Below are 19975 nucleotides of genomic sequence, written 5' to 3' on the forward strand. Positions count from 1 at the left end.
TTAAAAGAAAAAAAAACATCTCCATATCCAGTTCTGATGTCACGAAGTCCGTGCTGGCTTGCACGATGTAATCACTTCAGCGATCCGGAAGAAGCTTATAGCAGTGAGGTAGCATTATGGCGCCAGTATATCGGACATTCTCTTGGGGGTCATCAGTTCGTGACTGAGCGCATCGTCTTCCTATCGATCTACCTGTATCAGCGGTGTGGCGTGAACACATGCAGGGCAAACTGACGTCTGAAGTGAATTCCATGTTCTCGTAGGACGTGTTTTTTTTTCTATGTGAAGCTGCATGGAATAGTGAAACAGCTGTTCATATCAATATAAACAGGGGTTAAGGTTAGCCCACTATTTACTCTTACGAAGCCATGGGGAACGGAATGAATAAGGTATTTTATAGCGTTTTACACTGATTTCGTGTTTACTTCGTCCCGAATGTTTTAAGGTTACACCAGGTAGCCTTCCTTTTTATAAAGCTAAACTGTTCAAATGTAGCCTGCACTACGAAGTAAGCTATTGTTCTGTGGTGTTGACGTAGCCATGACTTATATGAGGAAGTGGTCGAATCATTTGTTTACCATCACCAGTGGTGGTATTCATATCCAGTCTAACGTCCGCCCCTAGCATTTAGTGTGTTACAATAGTTTTAATACATTTTTGTTCAAGACCAACATCTTATGATATGTTGAGATTGTTTGCTGGTTTTATATAGCCTAATGTGCCTAATAATGCATATTGTTATATGGGTTAGGATGATAATGTGTGCACTGATTAGGATGATAATGTGTGCACTGATTCTATGTCCAAAAGAGAGATTATCACATAGATTAAAACACATGCACACACACAGAGATTGCTTCAGACTCTTTTATCCAAAGCAATGTAAAAAGGAGAAAACTATCCATCTACGAGCAACAGAGACCTAGTGTAACAATAAATACTACTTTACATAAGCAATAAAAAGTGCAGGAATGTAACTACTGTAAGTGCAAGTTAAGCACGAGTTAGAGGAGAAAGCATTAGAGAAAAGATAAAGAGAGGTAGAGTGCAAGTTAGGAAAGGAGGTGCTCTCTTAAATTCACCCTCTTCTCATTCTTTGCCACTTTCCAACAACTAAAATATGCTGGCCCTTGACGACATCATCGTTTATCCTGGTGCATGTTATGACGCAATTTTTTTTTCAGGTTCACTGGGTGTATTTAAGTTTGAATGAAAGGTATGGCAATGCAATCTGCTTATATTCCATTAGGTTATTGATGGTCTTTATCTTGGAAATATAAGAGGTAAGTGGACTGGCAGCTTCTTACGTTTTTCTAGACTTAAAATATGGAATTACCTTTCAAGCTTGAATGTGTGTAAGTGATGTGAACGTACTCATGGCATGTAAGGGCAAATGCATGTTCTGTTTTTCCTGCCTCATTCTAGCAACATGTCTACACGATCGTTCTCTCTCAGATTTCAGATGCTTCTGCTATGTCACTAATTATAGCTTCTCTGATTATTATTTCACAAGATGATCTTGTTGCAGTCTGTCAGCTGTAAATAGATGAGAAGAAAGGCCTTATGACTTTAAGGCGCAACATCATTCTTACTTGTGAAACACATTATATATGTACTAAAATTAATAATTGTATTCATCTTTTTCTTGCCACTACTCACTTAGAAATTCAGAAATTGTAATTGTATATGAACACATTTTCCCCAGATTCAGAGAATAGAGACAGCCTTTCCAAGAATGGGATTACACATATTCTCTCAGTCTACAATAATGCCAAGCCAGCCCTAGACGTGAGTATTTTTCTTGTGATAACTTTTTTTTTTTAAAATGTAACTTTTTTGTATTATCACTATGGTAAAACTATACCGTGCTTTTGTCTTAAATTTAATAAAATCACTTAATAAAACTTAATAAAATGATTTTAGGTATGCTATTTGAGGCTTAATGGACCACAGATTATTATTGTTTCAGAGGTCTCTTGAATATCTATAATCTAGATATTACATTTCCCCATGATTTTGTAGCAAAAGGGTTTGACCACCTGGGGGTGGTAAAGCTTTGTCATTAGTGTAAACTTGACCATCTTCCACAGGAGACTTCGGGAGAGTACAAGTAAATGTTTACTAGAGTTGATGTTTTTTTCTTTAGTCTTACAGATTGGTTTGTTGATATTTGATCTGTGTTTTTCTAGCTTTTTTCTATCATTATGATATGCCATAAACACCGAAATGTAAGCAATGCTGCAGAAACTGCTAACTTAAGTACAAAATTTCACAGCATTAGTTTTAGGTATCTGATTGCTATGTGTATCCTTTTTTCATGCAATTGTTATTAATATATTATAATTTTTCCGTCTTCTTCCTGTTAATGATCCATAGGATATGACCTACCTTTGTATTCATGCAGCCGACGCCTCTAGCCAGAACCTGTAAGTTTAACACAGAAAGACACATGGAAATACACATTCACACACACAGTCAAACAAAAAACCTATGCATGCACAAACAACAACAAATAATACATATATTTAGATTAACTAATTTCATTTTGTTAGAGGACATCAGGTACAAACCATAACACAAGAAAATGCATTAATGAACACGCAGTGTTGTCCCTGTAAAGAAAGCAGTACTGAAAGTGCTGCTGTGGCAGCATTTTAATAATAACAGATGGAGCTATAATAAACAATTTGATGATAGGGTAGGAGAGTTTCATGGCTTCCATTGAGAAAAAATTGGTCTGCGCATGAATAGAACTTTAAAGTTTCAGGTGTTGTGTAGCAACGTATGGCTTGCTGACCACAAGTTACATTGAATTTCCATTATAAAAAGTGAACGGAATATATGAAAGATGTGAATTAGAAGCACAAAACCTATTGCAATGGAACATTCTGCAGCATTCTGAAGAGGCATATAATAAAGCAATGTATTTCACATCTCAGTGAGTCACCATCTTCAGAGAATAGTCACATTTTCTTGCATTTAGTATTTCAACAAACTTCCCTGCATTTTAGTCAGTTTGATACTTTTACCAAGACATTGTTTTATCTGTTGTGCAGGGCTATGGAGGTTCTTCCTCCTTTACTTTTGCGTGGATGTTGTCTTAGACCCCTTTTTTGGAGCATTGAGATGTTTAACTTGTCAGGAGCTGGATGTTGCCATTGGAAGGATAACCCCCCCTGTTGCAATCAACAGGCCTAGTGCAGGGGAGGAAGGAAGCCACCATCACCAGGGAGAGCTGGTGTCTCTAGTGTCTATTCTAAACTCTATGTCACAATCTTCATGGCCTTAGGGAGCAGGATAACGGTCTGCCTATCAGCTTTGTTATATCTTAGCCAGTGACCACGCACTCCAGGCAGTCACATCTTGTCTGGCCAGGAAAGCTTACAGAGCTTCCTCGAAAAGGCTCCATGTGTGCAAAGAATATCAGCACATTGTGGTTTGGTGGTTCTTAAATTCACAGTTTGCCTCTTTCCTCACAGTTTTTAAAAAATGTTTTAAGGACTTTCATTTTTGCATATGTTGCAAGTTTTTGAGGACTGTGGAAATAGCACTTGATTTTCTCTGTATGCAGTTGTACCTTGTCTCAAATCAGGCTCACTGCAATATGAGATGGTAAATGAAAGCGCTAAATGGACTGCATTTATATAGCACTGTAGGACTCATTAGAACACTCAAAGCATTTTACAGGTTAATGCCTCTTACGTCTACCCATTCATAAACACAGACAGCGGAGGCTACCATGCATGGTGGTATGGCATGGTACCAAGCTTGCTGATTTACTCTACCTCCTGAACTACTTAGAAACATAAATAATATAATTGTATGTAAAGTGCAGTAACAATAGAGTGCAAGTCTTTAGCTTAGAGCTCAATCATAGGCACATGAAAGGAGAAATGTTTAACCTGGATTTTAAAAATTGCTACATTTGGGGCACATCTAAGCTCTTTTGGCAGTTTGTTCCAGTTGCATGCAGCATAGCAGCTAAATGCTGCTTCACCATGTTTAGACTGTGGGCTTTTCTAGCTGACCTGAGTCCATGGATCTAAGAGCCCTTAGATTTTGACTTAGAACTCGGTGTATGTGTTGAATGGGCCTAAACCATTCAGCGATTTATAAACTATTTGCTGCATTTTGAAATCTATTCTGTAACTAACTGGAAGCCAATGTAAAGATTTTAAAATCATAATTAGGCTCATCCAATTATTTATTTGCTGTAAACATTGACACAGTGAGTCTACTGGGCTGTGGTCATCTGGTGAGAGAGTTGTGAGAGATCTGTGTATCATCTGCATAACTATGGTAACCAATGTTGTTGTTCTGTACAGAGATTCAAAAGAAGAGGTCCAAAAACTATTCCTTGGGGGATTGTGTATGCCATGGCCACTCAGATTCATAACTGGCAATGGTGACAAAGTCACTCCGGCCTTCTAAATAATACCTGAACAAATTAATGACTGCTTCAGAAAGTCCTACCCAGTTTCCCCACTTGTTTAGCAGTATTCTATTATCTACAGTGTCAAATGCATTACTGAGACTAATACCGGAACTGATATTTTACCTGAATCATTGTTCAGCCGTATATCATGTAATATTTCTATAAGAGCCTATTCAGTTCTGTGGTGAGTTTGGAAACGTTGGAAGAGTTTTGTCGAAATTACCACTGCTATTTATTTCATTAAATTAGAGGCCAAACTACAAACCTCTGTAATTCCAGTAGAACTAAGACTGGACCAGGTACATGCTACACATTGGTTGTGATTAGTTCCCTATGCACTTAGATATCCACAGACAACTTATTAGTGTAGCTTTTCACCTGATGCAATGACAACAAGCCTGCACTTGTGGTATATTTTCCTTATCTCCCTCTGGAACGAAATACTGTTTTCTGATTGGCTAATGGGGTGTACATTAAGTTCGTATAACCGGACACCTTGGACATAGTCCCAGTAGAAAAGTTAAATCGCCGTTCCATATCAATGCTCTTGAATGGTTACCATTGACAACCAACGTAACGTTTTGTTTTTTTGACAGCTAGGATAGCGGATGCATAGTTTCAATCTAGTTAACAAGGAAAACAGAAATGGAAGATTTTGTAATTAACTTTTATATTCTAATGTATTATTTTTTTATTTATTAACTTTAATATAATAATAATAAAAACATTTTTGGATGTTGTAAACGATAAGCGGGATAACGGCCTTCGAGCTGTACAGTTCTACAAAAATAATGGACTTTGCAGATCAACTCCACTCCGCTGTGCGTCATGGAGTTCTTTGCCCCGCATCGTCCATTATCTTTGTAGAACTGTACAGCTCGTCGGCCGTTATCCCTTACATATTCCATTCCCTCTCATGTCACAATGTGAAATTCTGAATGTCTTGAGTTAAAAACACCACAGCTCAAACAAAACCAAGTATCGCTGTTGACTCATAACATGGATCCTAGCTCTTGTCTCGTATGAACTAGATCAGTAACAACAGATTCATATTTCCCCTTTAGATGAAACTATAGATTACCCACATAGACTTCAAACTAAACCTATTTTTGGTTTTAGGTAATGAAGTAAGCCTAGTAGTTTAAATATATACCTTTGAAAGGTTCAAATGTATAAATATCCCTTGTTTATGTGAAATTGAGGTTATATAGCAGGCTGTACAGGAAGTAATTGCTCAAAGTCTGTTTTTGACTGTTTTATTTCATGGATTTATTGGAAAGATTGAATGATTAGATGCACGGTTATAGAAGTATTGTTCAACTCCTAAATGCTTAAAACAACTCATCGTATCAAAAGGAGAAAACAGGTAGATCATATATTTTTTTCTTTTAAGGAAAGCTTTTTGCTACAAAGTCATAAAAAACTGTACCAAGTCACTTTACACAGCATTTCCATAAAGTGACGTTTTCCCTACCATTACTAAAGGTTTTTAGAAAACCACAAGCAGTGACCGCTTGAACCTTTTCTGCACATTGAACAAGAACGCCGGAAATATCTGGCCGGACAAGAAATGAAAAAGTGCTGATTGCACATCTTTTAAACAAAAAGCTAGCATTGCACTGCTAACAAAAGTGGTGATCCATCTATTTTTGCAACTGTCTACTGTTGAGGATGATTGAGTAATCTACCCCTAACCCTTGAAGAACAATGGTCTCTCACCACCATATGGTTCTTGTTGTTGTGCAATACACACATTTCACAATGATGTTTCAATTAGATACATTTTCATTTTGTTTTTTTTGTCAGTTTTTCTTTAGTGTCAAGTTTTTTCAGTTAAAGTCAAGGTAAATTAATATACATATGGCCCTTTATGCCAGACTTTGAAACAATAACATGAGAGAGCACAAGTAAATAAGAAAGAACAGTCATTTATCGAAATAAACAGTCCAATATTTGGGATCTTTACCTTAACTTTCCCAAAAAAAGGCCCATACATGGCCCACATAATTACTGGGTAGCATAACTGGTTTGTGTTGGTTTCAGCTGAAACTGTGATGGAACGTCAGTGGAATCCTCCATCATGCCCTCATCTTGTTTTGTTTTTTCAGCCACGATGTTAACTACAGTCTGGACTCTGGCCTTTACATGACAAATATGTGTTTGCTCATGTTTTCTCACTGTATTTTGAAGGTTAAAGCTAGGGCAGTTTAAATTACTTGGAGGGGTTCTTTGATGCCCAACTAGTGTACTCTCGACCCCTTTAGGCCTAACTGTCAGTTGTTATAAGTTTGTTTTCATCTATATTTCAACATTAAGGATAACCAAGCACACATTTTTTTTCATTTGACCAGTCTGTCACATACTGGTTTTGATTCCTGTTTAATATTTGTGTTGTCAGGTCACAGCACTTTAAAGAGTGTATCAGTTTCATTCATGAGTGTCGACTAAACAGAGGGGCTTGCCTTGTGCATTGGTAAGTACCCAGAAGGTTACTAGGTAAACTACTTGATGTATCATAACAAAACAATCAGTAATACCAGACATTGGCATGTGCTTTATCATCATTCTGCAGTTTGAAAGATGTATAAAAAAAGGAAAGGTGCAGAAATACAAGTTTTGTTTTACATATTTGGATTTGTCATATTCTGACACCTTCATTTTCCTATCCATGTGCTGGAGTATATGGTGGTGTGAGCAGATTCTGATTAAAAGCACCATGATCAGAAACTGTTCCTGTGGTTTTTGTGACCTCATCTGATAAGTGTCCCTTCCCAGTCTGGCCGGGGTGTCCCGAAGTACCACCATGGTTGTGGCCTATCTGATGACTGTCACTAACTACGGATGGGAGGACTGCCTGTCCGCAGTCAAGGCTGTGCGTTCCTTTGTTGGCCCCAACCATGGATTCCAGCAGCAGCTTCAGGAGTTCCAGATGAAACAAGTCTCTGAGGTACACCAAACAACCCAAATGGCAACAGTTGTTTACAGTTTGGAATACAGTCAAGTTAAGGATACTTGCTTCCATGTGCAAGTCCTTACCTGACTTTAGGTAAATTCAATGTCGTTTCAACCAAATTGAGAAAATCTTTCAAACACATTATGTCAGAATTGGCTGATGATGTTTCCCTCAAAAAATACTCTCTGGGATAACATATACTAAAATCTTAGTTTCTATACTCCTTAACCTATGTTTTAGGGCTTCGAGACCCCCTAATGGACAGACCCCGAAGAATAACAAAAAAAGAATGACAAATTTCAATTTTGCTGAAATTCTGCTTGCGTTTTCAGCCCATATACATTGTTTTCTAAGCGTTTGAATGTGGAGTATGTGTAATCTAATAAAAAGTTGTTGACGACATATATTTTGGACAAGTTAGCTGAATTAAGTTTACAAGGTTTGCAAGTTCCGAGGCTTGTTGGCGTGAGATTGACAAAAACTGATCAAACTTTTTGATGTGAGATTAATTTATTTGGATGCTAGCCTGAGACAGGACTGAGGTAGTTGACTTTGGGCGTCTGGAAAAACTTAAAATCTCCTTGAGACAGGGATGACGCCAATAAGGTTAAGGCCTACGTCGCACTCTTTCATAAATAACATTGGCAGGGATGTTTATGATTAAAAACTTGTGAGTCGATAACTTTCCTTACACAACCAAACATCAAGCAAGTGCAGAACAAGACATAGCAAGACAGCTAATAAGTCATTACTGACTAGTCCAACAGAAAGAAGACCAGATCTGCATCTGACTTCTTGACATCTTTTTGTAACTTTTAGCTCTCACCAATGAATAAAAGCCAGTCCAAGACTGACTCTTTTTTGGTCTCTTGCTTCCTCTTTCAATGTATTCCTCGGTTTCTCCTCTGCCATGATGTCCATACAGAGTATACTGTGCTAGCTTCTTCTAATCACTAACAGATGGATCTAGTTGGTGTGAGGTGTTGCCATAAAGCATTACATAGTTCTCGTGAGAGGTCACGCCCCCTGTACCCTAAAGTTACCAGGTGTGCTGTGGGAGAAGCCACAGATGCCATTCTCAGTAGAAACAAGTCAATGTACCGTCAAAAAATGATTTTGGAAAAATTTAAGAATAAATAGCATCTGGAATGAGTAAAGCATTAATGTTTGTACAGTGTCAAACCTAAAATGCTTTTCATGCACTTTGTGACAAGGGCTATTTAACCTGGTAGCTGATGACATACTTACTTGTTATTTATTTTCAAAATGTCAAGTGTGTGTTCTGAAATGATGTGGTCGATGCACAAAGTTCAAATGACATGGACTGATCCAGCAGACAAAAAAAATGAATAAAATGCCTTGGCAGCAGTCATATTTTCTACTCAGTCCTGTGATTAATTCTCTGTTTTTTCAAAGTTTCTCAGAATCCTCACTACCTCAGGATTCAGGCTTCATTGAAAATATTCCAGCTTCATAGTTATTTTTAATAAACCATTCCAGATCATTCTGCAACCAGTTTTGGTATACTCAAAGTGAAACTGAATCTGAGTCCATCTTTCAGTTATGTCTGCACTTTGTTCGTTGCAGTGTGCTTTATGTTCTTTATTGGTGTGAATTGTGCTGCTCATACTTCACACCCCGTACCTGAGAGTGAGAAAAACGTTTTCCTGTTGACAGAGGTTATTTTTAACCCTTCAGAATATCTTTACTTTGCCGTTACACTGCAGTGACTTGAACAACAAGTGGCTGGGTGAAGCAGGACTGATGATAGCAATGTGACTTTTAAGAGTCCTTAGGAGAAAGCCCAGAATGATGTTTGAATTCTTTTAACGTATTCTGTCGATTGAACAGAAAGGCCCATTTTAGTATTAGTGGTGAAGTCCGTGATCAGCGTCAACATAAGCAATAAAACACATTTGGAGAGAGACAAAGACAAATATGTTTCAATTGTCAACTTTGAAGGAGATGCATTTCAAGTTTCCCATTTGAATTTTAAAATCTTAATGTCCAACACATTTTATCACAGAGTCCTGAATGTAAAGGGAAGTTTTGTTTCAATGATTGCTGAATGTATTGGCTGCGTCGGAGCAGCGTGTGAATTTGAGCACATGAGGGGGAACTCAGGGGAAGTGCTGAAATTGCAATAGTCTTAGTTGGATCATCACGTGCGCTTACTGTTATAGCGGTTGCAACATTACAGATCTGTGCAAAATATTAAATACCACTGTTTTCATTTTCATCGAGTTGCAGTTGCTCAGTTGAGACAAAAGTGATGATGAAAGTTTTTTTTTTTTTATGCTGCTGTCAAATGATATGATACAGCATTATGATGTTGGCACATCAGAGTATGTACATTCTGTGGAATCTTTGGAAAAATGAAAGAAATCTTTATTTAATCTGGTTTCACAAACATAATTTGTACACATTGTAATATTAATATTAACAGTAGTATTTTGAGGAGAATATTGTTATTTGTTGTAACTTTCTAAACATTACCTTAAGTTGTGAAGTCCTTATTCTGATAGAAAACAATACTTTTAAATACAAATGTGCTCACATGAATTTTGGGTGACAGTTAAACTGTTTTGCCTGGGGCCTAACTAGATCACAGTAAATAAAGTAATTAAACATGCAACTGGGAACAGAGAAATTAAATCAGTACATACTGTAGATACATAACTGTTCATAACAAGAGCACAACAATGAAAGTTCCTACGAAAACCTCAATCCATTGACATATTTTTTTTGTAAAGGTAAACGGAAGCTCTAGCACTGAGATTCCCAGCAGCAGCTGTTATTGGCTTGTCCTGACATGATCACGCCAACGCAGTGAGGTATGGTGTCATTGTCGTGCAGACAGCCTCCCAAACATAGATCTCTTACTGAGATAAAGGAAATATTCCCACTGTACTGTGAGGGATTATGTCAGCCTCTGAACGTTGAGCCTCAAAACTGAGCCGACTAAAAGAATGTATCAGGAAACACTCACTAAAACACCTGTGGCACAGACTGGTCTTGCTGCACTGACAGATGAGGTTATAACTTCAGTTGAGCTTGCCTAGCACACATTCTGATTGATGAGGCCATTCATTCAACTAATACATTGGTATCTAATCAATGAGTGAATGCCTTACAGGTTTTAAGGAAATGTTTGGATCTTGAATGCTGTTTATGCTATGATACTGGTGGTATTGAAGTGGGACATAGTGTTTTTTTATCAGAGTCTATTTCTTTGAGAAATATATTTCCTTAACAGATAAGAGAAACACGGGTTATACTGTAATAATGCGTTGGAGCTGAAGCAAGAACACCGTTAAATATTCTTTTCCAGAAACAATTTTTTCATTAATTATAGAGCTGGTCACAACTGTCACTTTCACTTCAATTCACAGAAACAATGTAGTTTCAGTGAGTAGAAATATGATTTGAGAAATCAGAAAAAATTATTCATACACGACTTTCAGATTGCTTTATGGGAGAGTGATGTTTCCAATCCATTTCAAGTGGTTCCAATCTGTATGTTTAAAATGCCGTAGGTTTATGCATTAAGCATTAACTATGTATATGTAAATAATATACTATACTTATAGCTTAAAGATTTTAAAACATTCATTCAGTATGTGCTTGGAGTGAGAACACCAAACCAAGTCATTGTCCTAGTGTTGTGTCATACTTGAGTCAGACATTATTTATCTAATATTACAAAATTCAACAATGAAATTAAAACTTTTCAAAATGATTAATTTCTCTTTAGTGTGTATATTAGTTCAACATATTTATTCATTCAGTATTGAATGTTGTGAGGTATATTGCATAATGTCTATTGTACAAATATGGTTAAAAGTACACGGAAGTCCTTATGAGCCAAACGGGAATAGCTTAAAAGGGACTGCGGGGTGCTTTGAAGGAATGTTTTGAGGAAAAGCGTTGAGCCACTTGGCTTCAGGCCAGGGAGTTTCCTCCACCTACGGCATATCTTTGCACATCATCATTAAAGAAGGAGACGGGAAGAAGGTTTTTTGTTTTTTTTCACAGAGAATTTGCCGTTAAGATGATCATATGTGTTTGTTTTGGCACTTTAATTTCCAATCTATTTAATTGCAATCCTAATTGTAGGCATCCCAAGACCACGGCCAACTAACCAGCCAAACATGCATTCTAAATCAAGCATTCCAATAGGCAAACTAGTAAAACAAATACAACCTCACCCACACACTCTTCCTTGATATAAATTCTTGGAAATTAGTCCTACTTTGTGAATTGTTGGGTCTTCACAACAATAACCCAGTGCAGCTTAACCCTTTTATGAAGACATTTTCCCATCCTATACCCCTGTCCACCACTGGTGCTGTTGAGTCATCTCTGGGCACAGTAGTGGGGCTATAGATTAGATTTATATTTAAGAGAAGAAGTAGGTTTTATCAATCAGTGTGAGTTGAAGAGATTTTTAGAACAGTTAATAGGTTTCCATACCAGTGGGAACATCAGGGATCCAATTTATATCGATTTAAGAGGTACTGCACATTTAAATGTGTTTTTTGAGCTGTAAACTAAATGATATGACTGTACTGTGATGAAACACATCAGTGCTTGTATTCATATTTTTATGAAAATCAATACTGTATGGGTTGTATGGGTTGTATGGGTTGGTTTAACGCACCATCTACTCTTTAAAATCATCCTGAGCCTTGCAAGGCCTTGAGACAGCTCTGTAGATAAGAAAAAAACTTGATATTTGTATTGATTTTTGTGTTCATTTGGCTTCCATAATTTTTGAATTCACACACTTTTCTATTGTTGTTCTCCTCAGTACCGCACCTGGTTGCGGGCAAGCTACCAGCCCAGTCCCTTCAAGGAGCAAGAGCAGGTGGAGGCTCTGCTCAGCCAGTATGCTGAGCAGCAACAAAAGGAGAGCGAGCGCAGCGGAGACCCGTCTTGGATGGACCAGGCCTCAGGAGTCTACCCACTACCCTACAACGCCTACGGGTCAGGCAGCAGCAGCTGAGGGGGTGGAGCTGCAGCCCAGGATTGAGCCAGCTTTTTAAGTTCAACAGAGAATCTCCCCCCAGTTAGCTTGAACTGAGCATCTGACAGTCACCCTGAGATCATTAGCCCGTCCTGGAATCAGACTGAAGACACCCACACACACCGTAGAAACCAAAACAACCGGAATGTAATATCTCACATATTTGCTCTTCACTTAAAGTGTCATGTTTTAAAGCAAGTGATCGATCACACTGTATACCTCCTTTATGTCAGGGTGTGAAAATTGTGATATGTTTGTGTTTGGCTGCTAAAATCAGGACTTTAATGATCTTGACTAGGAAGTAATGAAATAGATCACAGCTACATGATGAGGTTTGCCTAAGTATCAGGGGACAGACAGATGGTTTTGCTACAGATGAAGACCGTTGAAGAGACGATATTACTGGGGCAAAGAGACTCACACATGCTATTCAGCTGCCACTACATTTATCAGTACCCAAAGTTTTGTTTAAGGTATAATTTAAAAATTGTACGGTACTTATTCAGCTGTATGGTATACATGTATCTGATTATTTTTTTCCAATAACAATTTATACAATGTTATTGAAAAATATATATATTTACTGGTAAATAAAATAATATAATTTGTACTCAGTGTTCAGACTTCATTTAACACACTTTCATTAAAAAACAGAACTGAGAGTTCAAGGATTTTTTTTTTGTTGTTTGTCACTTACATCTCGCTACAAAACAATACACGCTACACTAAAAGCCTTAATAATTAAATGCAAAATCGGATGTTGACGACGAATTTTGTAGTTAAGGGATCAGCTGGAATCACAGGATCTCTGGTGATCACAATGGCGGCATCACAACAGATGCAGGTGTTTGCCCAGCACATATGCCTCCTCTGCTTACATTGCACTGAAGGTGCACCTACACCACAGAGGTACGGGAAAACCACAAAACCTACTCAGATCCCTTTCCAACCCTTCGACATGAGATCCTGTTCTCCCAGCATCCTCTTTTCAAGGTTTCTAAATGATGTTCACCACAGGTGGCTACAGGGTTGCACGGCTCAGACAGGCTAACTCTCTCTGTTCATGGATTACTGCCTGTTTTACCATTTGTGGTTTTAAAGATATAGTTGGTACTATTGTAGATGTTTTACAAGGATCACATGAATTGTGAACCATGAATTTACTTTAAGTTTTTCACCCTGTGTATTCAGCATTTCACCCTGTGTACTAATCAGTGTCTATTCTTAAAATGAGGGGATTGACATTGTTGTGTAACATTACATTGGGATTGATTTCTCAGATATAATTTGTTAATTTCCCTTTTCTTTAGAATGCTGCCTCCATGAAAAGGTTAACCTTGTGAAGACAGGCTAAGGGTGTCTAGTTGATTTAATACCAGTAGGTTTTCTCTTAATTTTTTTTTTTTTTTTTAAGTAGTAGTCAATCCATAGCATGAATGAGCTTGGTCCTCTCCTATTTTGTAAAGGAATTTATACTCAAGGCATATAATAAGGAAGGAAGTAGCCGATCAATGGGTTATGTCACCTGGAGGAGTTCAGATGATAATAATTAATACATAAGATGTTAAGTCTATAACAAGTGATGTGATAAATGATGGGCCTATTACTGTATATCTTCGTGTAATTGACTAAATGCATTAAGGTTGCATAAGACAGTCTTCATCTTCATCTTGACGAGTGTGAAATCCCCTTCGAATGGGTAAGAGCTCTGTCTCTCAAATCAGACGCCCATAAAGTGCACAGGACAAATCTTTGACCCGAGTGATTTCTTGTAAATTCAGTTGCTTCGCAGAACACTCTCACACTATTTCCGGATTGTGTTTGCGTCACGGATAGTTAACACTGTGATTGGGTAATAAAGGATTGTATCTATCCAATAGTTAACCACTACCAGCCTGTTCCATGTGAATGGATAGGATAAAGAAGAAACCTGTTTGGAATGAAATTACTCTGTTCATAAGCTTCCCCAAGAATAGTTGTCTGTGTTTGACTTAAGCAGGGATTCATTCACAAGGTAAGGATATTGTCTAAATGTTTACAGTAGTTCTTCACCGCAGATCATTGCAAAACTTAAATATTTTTTAAATACAACTTGTAGCTACTGTATAGCTAATAAAACATTCTTTAATTTGTGAAATTTAAGATGACGTTAAGCCCCGGAGGTCGCAGACTTAAGCAGTGGCTTGTTGAACAAATCAACAGTAATCAGTACTCTGGGCTTCAATGGGAAGATGAGAATCGGACTATGTTCCGAATCCCATGGAAACATGCTGGGAAACAGGACTATAACCAAGAGGTTGACGCTTCCATCTTTAAAGTGAGTTTAGCTAATTCTATATTAGTTTCTATCTTTAGTTCTATCTGAAAGTCAGCGCGTTGTGATTAAGCTATATGAATGATCTTAGGTGTTTCTGCCAACACAGATATTATTTCCTTTCTGTGTACGCCCTCTGATCCAACCTTTAAAAGTTTAAAGTGTATGTAAACAGCAGTATAACATTTCTCAACCAATGTATATGAACTGGGCCGAATGGTAAGGTACCTGGGGCAAAACAAATTGTAATCGTTCTTTTTAACGCACATGTAAAGACAATTTCATTTGATGTGATCTATGCCCATGGGTGCATTTTAGTAATTGTACAAATCTGGCCTACATGCCATGAATAAAATATTAACGCTGCTGATTTTTATTTTTATTTGCAGTCGTGGGCTGTTTTCAAGGGGAAGTTTAAAGAGGGGGAAAAGGCTGAACCTGCAACTTGGAAGACCAGGCTCCGCTGCGCCTTAAACAAAAGCCCAGACTTCGAAGAGGTGGCGGACCGTTCTCAGCTGGACATTTCCGAGCCTTACAAAGTATACAGGATTGTACCTGAAGAGGAGCAGAAGAGTAAGTGTATGCGGCGATCCCAGAATATTTTAACCGCTAAAGTAAAGTCACGGAGCAAGCTCAAAGTGTGTGTTGGCCTTGCAATGTCTCCAATGCACTCGTGTACGTTCATGGCACACGGTGTCTTGTCTTGTTTTGTGCAATATTAACTCAAAAAGAATAGCTGGTAATGGCAGGTGTACAAGAGTAAGAAGGTCAAACACTCACCTCTCACCTACTGCCTCTCAGCAGGTAAAGGCGCAGTACCAGCTACGAACATGAGTTGCTCCAGTGATGTGAATGACATGGAATACAGCCCAGCAGAGCTGGAGGAGCTCATTAAAGATGTCAACCAGGTAATTATCAGTTATTTTTAATTTAACAGTATTTGTATCAGTCTCACTGCCTCTTACTGCAGCAAATTACGCCATAGTATATATTTTTAGATTCCAATTTTAAAAGTGCATGTTTGGTGTGCATTTGTACAATTCTTCTTTCTCTGTATGCAGTCTTCCTGTGATGATTACATCGGCCTCATCAAAAGAAGTCATTCTCCCCTAGAGGAGACTTGCAGCATGCAGCCAACTCAAGAGTGGTGGCACCAAGACTCTCACAGCGGTAATAAACTGATCAGTTTATGACTGCAATGGACTGTATGAGTGTCTTCTTGACCTCGCTCACTACTTTTAGGAGTGAACTATTCTCTCATTTTTAATTGCTGAAAGGCTATTTCCCAGTGTTTTTAAAAATGTTTAGTTCTTCTTTTTGACAAGACATACTCATTTCCATAAGAAAGTTGGAAATGACCCAACATTATGCATGCTTAAAGTAGCTTGTTTAATCAGCCTTTGCATGTAAAGCATTAGCAAATTTCCTTCATAATGTTGCAGACTTCACCTCTTTCATTTCTCAGGCTAAAGGGTTATTTTTTGTTAATTAAAAGGGTGAAACATTGTTTTAAAAATAGTAATTTCAGCAAAGGTCATGGTATCTTAGAAAGTCAATGGATGGTTAAAATCTGTGCACTTAATCAACTTGTTAGTTCTATTCTTAAAGATAGGAAACATTGGAGGAGTTATATCTTATGATGCCTCTCTCTTTATGACTCACAGTTGTTCCGGTACACCCAGATCCCTCACCACTTGGTTCTGTCAACTATGGTAGGTATTCTCTCCTCACTGGGTTACAAACAACATGGACATGTATATTGTAGTGTCTGACCACTGCTCTCGTGTTTTGTAATTGCCTGAAACCTACTATACCCAGTGTTCCGTGATGTGTGTAACATGACTTGACAATATTGAATGATTGCTCTACGTGTTTCCTAATTGCCTAGAACCTCTCTAATACTAATTATGCCCAATGTCCCATTATGTTTATAAGGAGTGTTGAACATACTGTGCTTCCCTTCTCTCTCCACGCAGCCTTCTCCCAGCTGCTGATCTCATTCTATTACGCTGGGAAACCCATGGGCAGCACGGTCACCACCTACCCAGAGGGCTGTCGCATCTCCCCCTGCCAGCCACCAGCCAGCAACCTGATCTACGGCACGGACAGCCTCCAGAACATCCGCTTCCCCCCGACCGAGCTCATCGAGAACGAGCGGCAACGGCAGGTCACACGCAAACTCTTCAGGCACCTGGAACGCGGCGTGCTTCTGCGGGCCAACCGCGAGGGCATCTTCATCAAGAGGCTGTGCCAGAGCCGTGTGTTCTGGAGCGGGCTAGGCGCCCACTACAGCCCCGGGCCCTGCAAACTGGAGAGGGATGCCGTGGTCAAGATCTTTGACACGGGAAGGTTCTTCCAAGGTAAGAATGGCATTAAAATGTGTAGATTTCTGATCTTTCATGGAACGTTCTTCCCCCAGAGTAGTAATTGTTGTAGTTATACACATGAATAGATTTGGCATTCCTTGTGCTATTTGTTGGGGACTTCTCACAGCAGCCAATCCTCTCACTGCCACATGCAAGTACTCATAGCCAGCAACCTAACCAATAGAACAACTACCCAACCATAGATCCTGCGCAGCAAGATACAACAACAACACACAACGGGCTGGAGGCAGCCATAACAAGTGCTGCATGTGGTACCCGGGATCTTTAAAGGCCCTCTTTCACAGCACAACATGCACTCTCTGTAGCCCAGAAGTGCTACACACAACAACATGAATGCTCAACCACAACACCAAAGCTGCCTTCACAAGTATTTTACTGGGGTTTTCAAGCAGGCACCTCTAATAGTAGAGCAATTCACCGTGAACCCTGCTTTTAGGATGAATGGAATTGGCTATGTCTTATGCATTTGTTTGTTAATGTATTTCACCTTTAGCCCTTCAGCTATACCAGGAGGGCCAGTACCCACTCCCTGACCCCACAGTCACCCTGTGTTTTGGAGAGGAGTTTCAAGACATAAGCACAGCCAAGAGCAAATTAATAATTGTTCAGGTGAGAACATATGTTAAACTACCCCGACATCATGCCAGAGGAATAGTTTACTACATTATGCTAAAGATGTGATATGAGCTACATAAAGAAGCAGTCATTTTATTTGTTTAAGTCATGGAAGTAACTATCAATGACAAAGACTGTTTAATAATTTCATCTCTTGTCATCATCAATTTGGATAGATCACTGCAGTGAATTGCCAGCAGCTACTGGAGACAATGAATGACATTTGCAGCTACGGTTGCAGCTAATGACATTTGCAGCTACGGTTGCAGCTAATGACAAATAAATTGAATGCCCTGGCAATAAAAAAAAAAATCCATTATCTGTGGCAGTCGCAGGGCTGTAACTGACCATGAATGAAATGATTGAATGGCCCACCTGCCTGTCTACCTACCGGCGTGCAAGTTGCACAATGGCAGAGAACGCTACGGTTGCAGCTAATGACATTTGCAGCTACGGTTGCAGCTAATGACATTTGCAGCTACGGTTGCAGCTAATGACATTTGCAGCTACGGTTGCAGCAACACCCTGCTTGTTTCCGAGACAACCTGGCTATCACTGCCTAGGCCTAAACACTGACAACCAGCTGTCAGTGTAAGAAGAGGAGCTGGCGCATTGTTTATGGATTATTGTGTGATTTTCCAAGCATTAATGGTAAACCGTTTGTATGGCTTTATGTGGCATCTCAGGTTTATAGTCTATTTTTGTATTTTGTTTTTTTGCAAACACATTATTAAAGTTGAGGTAGATAAGAATGTTATGTTAATTAATATTTCTTAATAGCAAGCAACAGATCACAATGTTTATGAATCATTAATACAGCATGTAAAAGGTGCTTTGTCAGTGATATTTGTAATGTGCCAGACATTTGAAATGTATCAGCATTTTTTAGCCTCTCCATTCTCGTCTACACCGACTTTAAGTAAAATAGTAGTATATTTTTAGATACCAGAGTAACTGTTAAAATGTAAAAATGCATTTTTTTTAAATGAAATGGATAGGTTTTACTATCTCATATTTGTGATGTCAGTTGTTTGACTGAAATAAACAACTTTATCTTTCTCACCTGTGACACTGTTGTTTGAACAATGTAAAGAAAGTTTGCGTTCAAATGCAATCAAGTTGCTCCCATAAAGTTAATCGCAGCATGGATGGAGAGTCTTTCATGTGGAACACATGTTATGACCACTGGAAATACTTGTCTTCACTTTGACCAGACCAGGCCAAAAGTGAAAGTGCTGCATTCATTCAATGCTATGAGTCTGTATTCTCTAGGTATTTCAGTATAACAGGTATTAGACCTAGAAGCAGAAAATATTAATCAGAAACACCTGAATATGAATCTAGAATAAACATCCAGATGTTTCAGTTTAGACAGGAGTTATCTCATAGGATTTAATAATGCGTATATTCAAATGTTGCGTTCTGCTGGGGGGGGTCACTAGATTTCTGACATAAAAGAAGCAAACAAATACACTGTGTATCTAAAGTCATGTGATAAACTCCACCTGAATCAAGACAGAACCTCGTCATATTATCACAACTCATCCGTTGTACCTCAAGTCATTATGCTACATGTATTCAGAAATGCAGTATAAACCAGCCTGTCAGAACTTGAGAAGCACTAAATAGTTCAAGAGGGAACAAAAGAAAACAGGGATAGTTTGCACTCTACTAAAAGGGAATGGAAGGATATCCCCAGTGATGCAATCATGGGTGATAGTAAAAGCTCAGAGGAAAGGAGGAAGAAATGACAGGAGCTCAGAGGAAAGGAGGCCTCACTCTCTGTTCCCTCACTTGGTGTGAGTAAATTAGTCATGGAAATATCCCTTTCAATATTGCACCTACACGTAGCTAGACCAAACGTGCTGCCAAATGATGCCAAAGACTGCGTGTGTCCATGGAGGGGAGCTGAGGTAAGCAGCGTGTGTCCATGGAGGAGAGCTGAGAAGAGCAGCGTGTGTCCAGGGGCGGACTGGGGGAAAAAAGTGGCCTGGGAGCAGTGACGTAACGTCACGCCCCTCCCCCGTGCACATATTCTGCCTTCAGACTATTTAGATTGACGTAAATATGTCTATGGCCCACTATTACGGGTGCAATCGCACCTGCTGCACCCCATATAGTTACGCCCCTGAGGTGGGCCAGTATTGGACCGGCCCAAACCCCGTCGGCCCACTGGGGATTTGCCCGGTATCCCTGATGGCCAGTCCACCCCTGGCTGAGTGATCCCATAGAGGAGAGCTGTGTG

At 38.9% G+C, this 19975-nt stretch overlaps 2 protein-coding genes across 2 annotated transcripts; both read left to right on the forward strand.

Moving 5' to 3' along the window:
* Window positions 1-93: 93 nt before the first annotated feature.
* On the forward strand, window positions 94-13030 carry dusp22a (dual specificity phosphatase 22a). The gene is made up of 7 exons (XM_080843031.1): window positions 94-389; window positions 1250-1283; window positions 1706-1788; window positions 2377-2426; window positions 6834-6908; window positions 7211-7382; window positions 12199-13030. Exons 1-7 carry the CDS (start codon window positions 369-371, stop codon window positions 12391-12393), a joined length of 630 nt encoding a protein of 209 aa, XP_080699157.1. The 5' UTR covers window positions 94-368; the 3' UTR covers window positions 12394-13030.
* Window positions 13031-14557: 1527 nt separating this feature from the next.
* irf8 (interferon regulatory factor 8) lies at window positions 14558-18293 on the forward strand (the record flags this gene model as incomplete). The annotated part of the gene is made up of 9 exons (XM_080844079.1): window positions 14558-14731; window positions 15118-15301; window positions 15530-15636; window positions 15790-15898; window positions 16393-16440; window positions 16705-17088; window positions 17609-17724; window positions 17907-17972; window positions 18249-18293. The coding sequence occupies 9 exons, from the start codon at window positions 14558-14560 to the stop codon at window positions 18291-18293; spliced, it is 1233 nt and encodes a 410-aa protein (XP_080700205.1).
* Window positions 18294-19975: the final 1682 nt, after the last annotated feature.

This window comes from Sprattus sprattus (genome assembly GCF_963457725.1).
Source record: "Sprattus sprattus genome assembly, chromosome: 8".
Taxonomy (NCBI): Eukaryota; Metazoa; Chordata; class Actinopteri; order Clupeiformes; family Clupeidae; genus Sprattus; species Sprattus sprattus.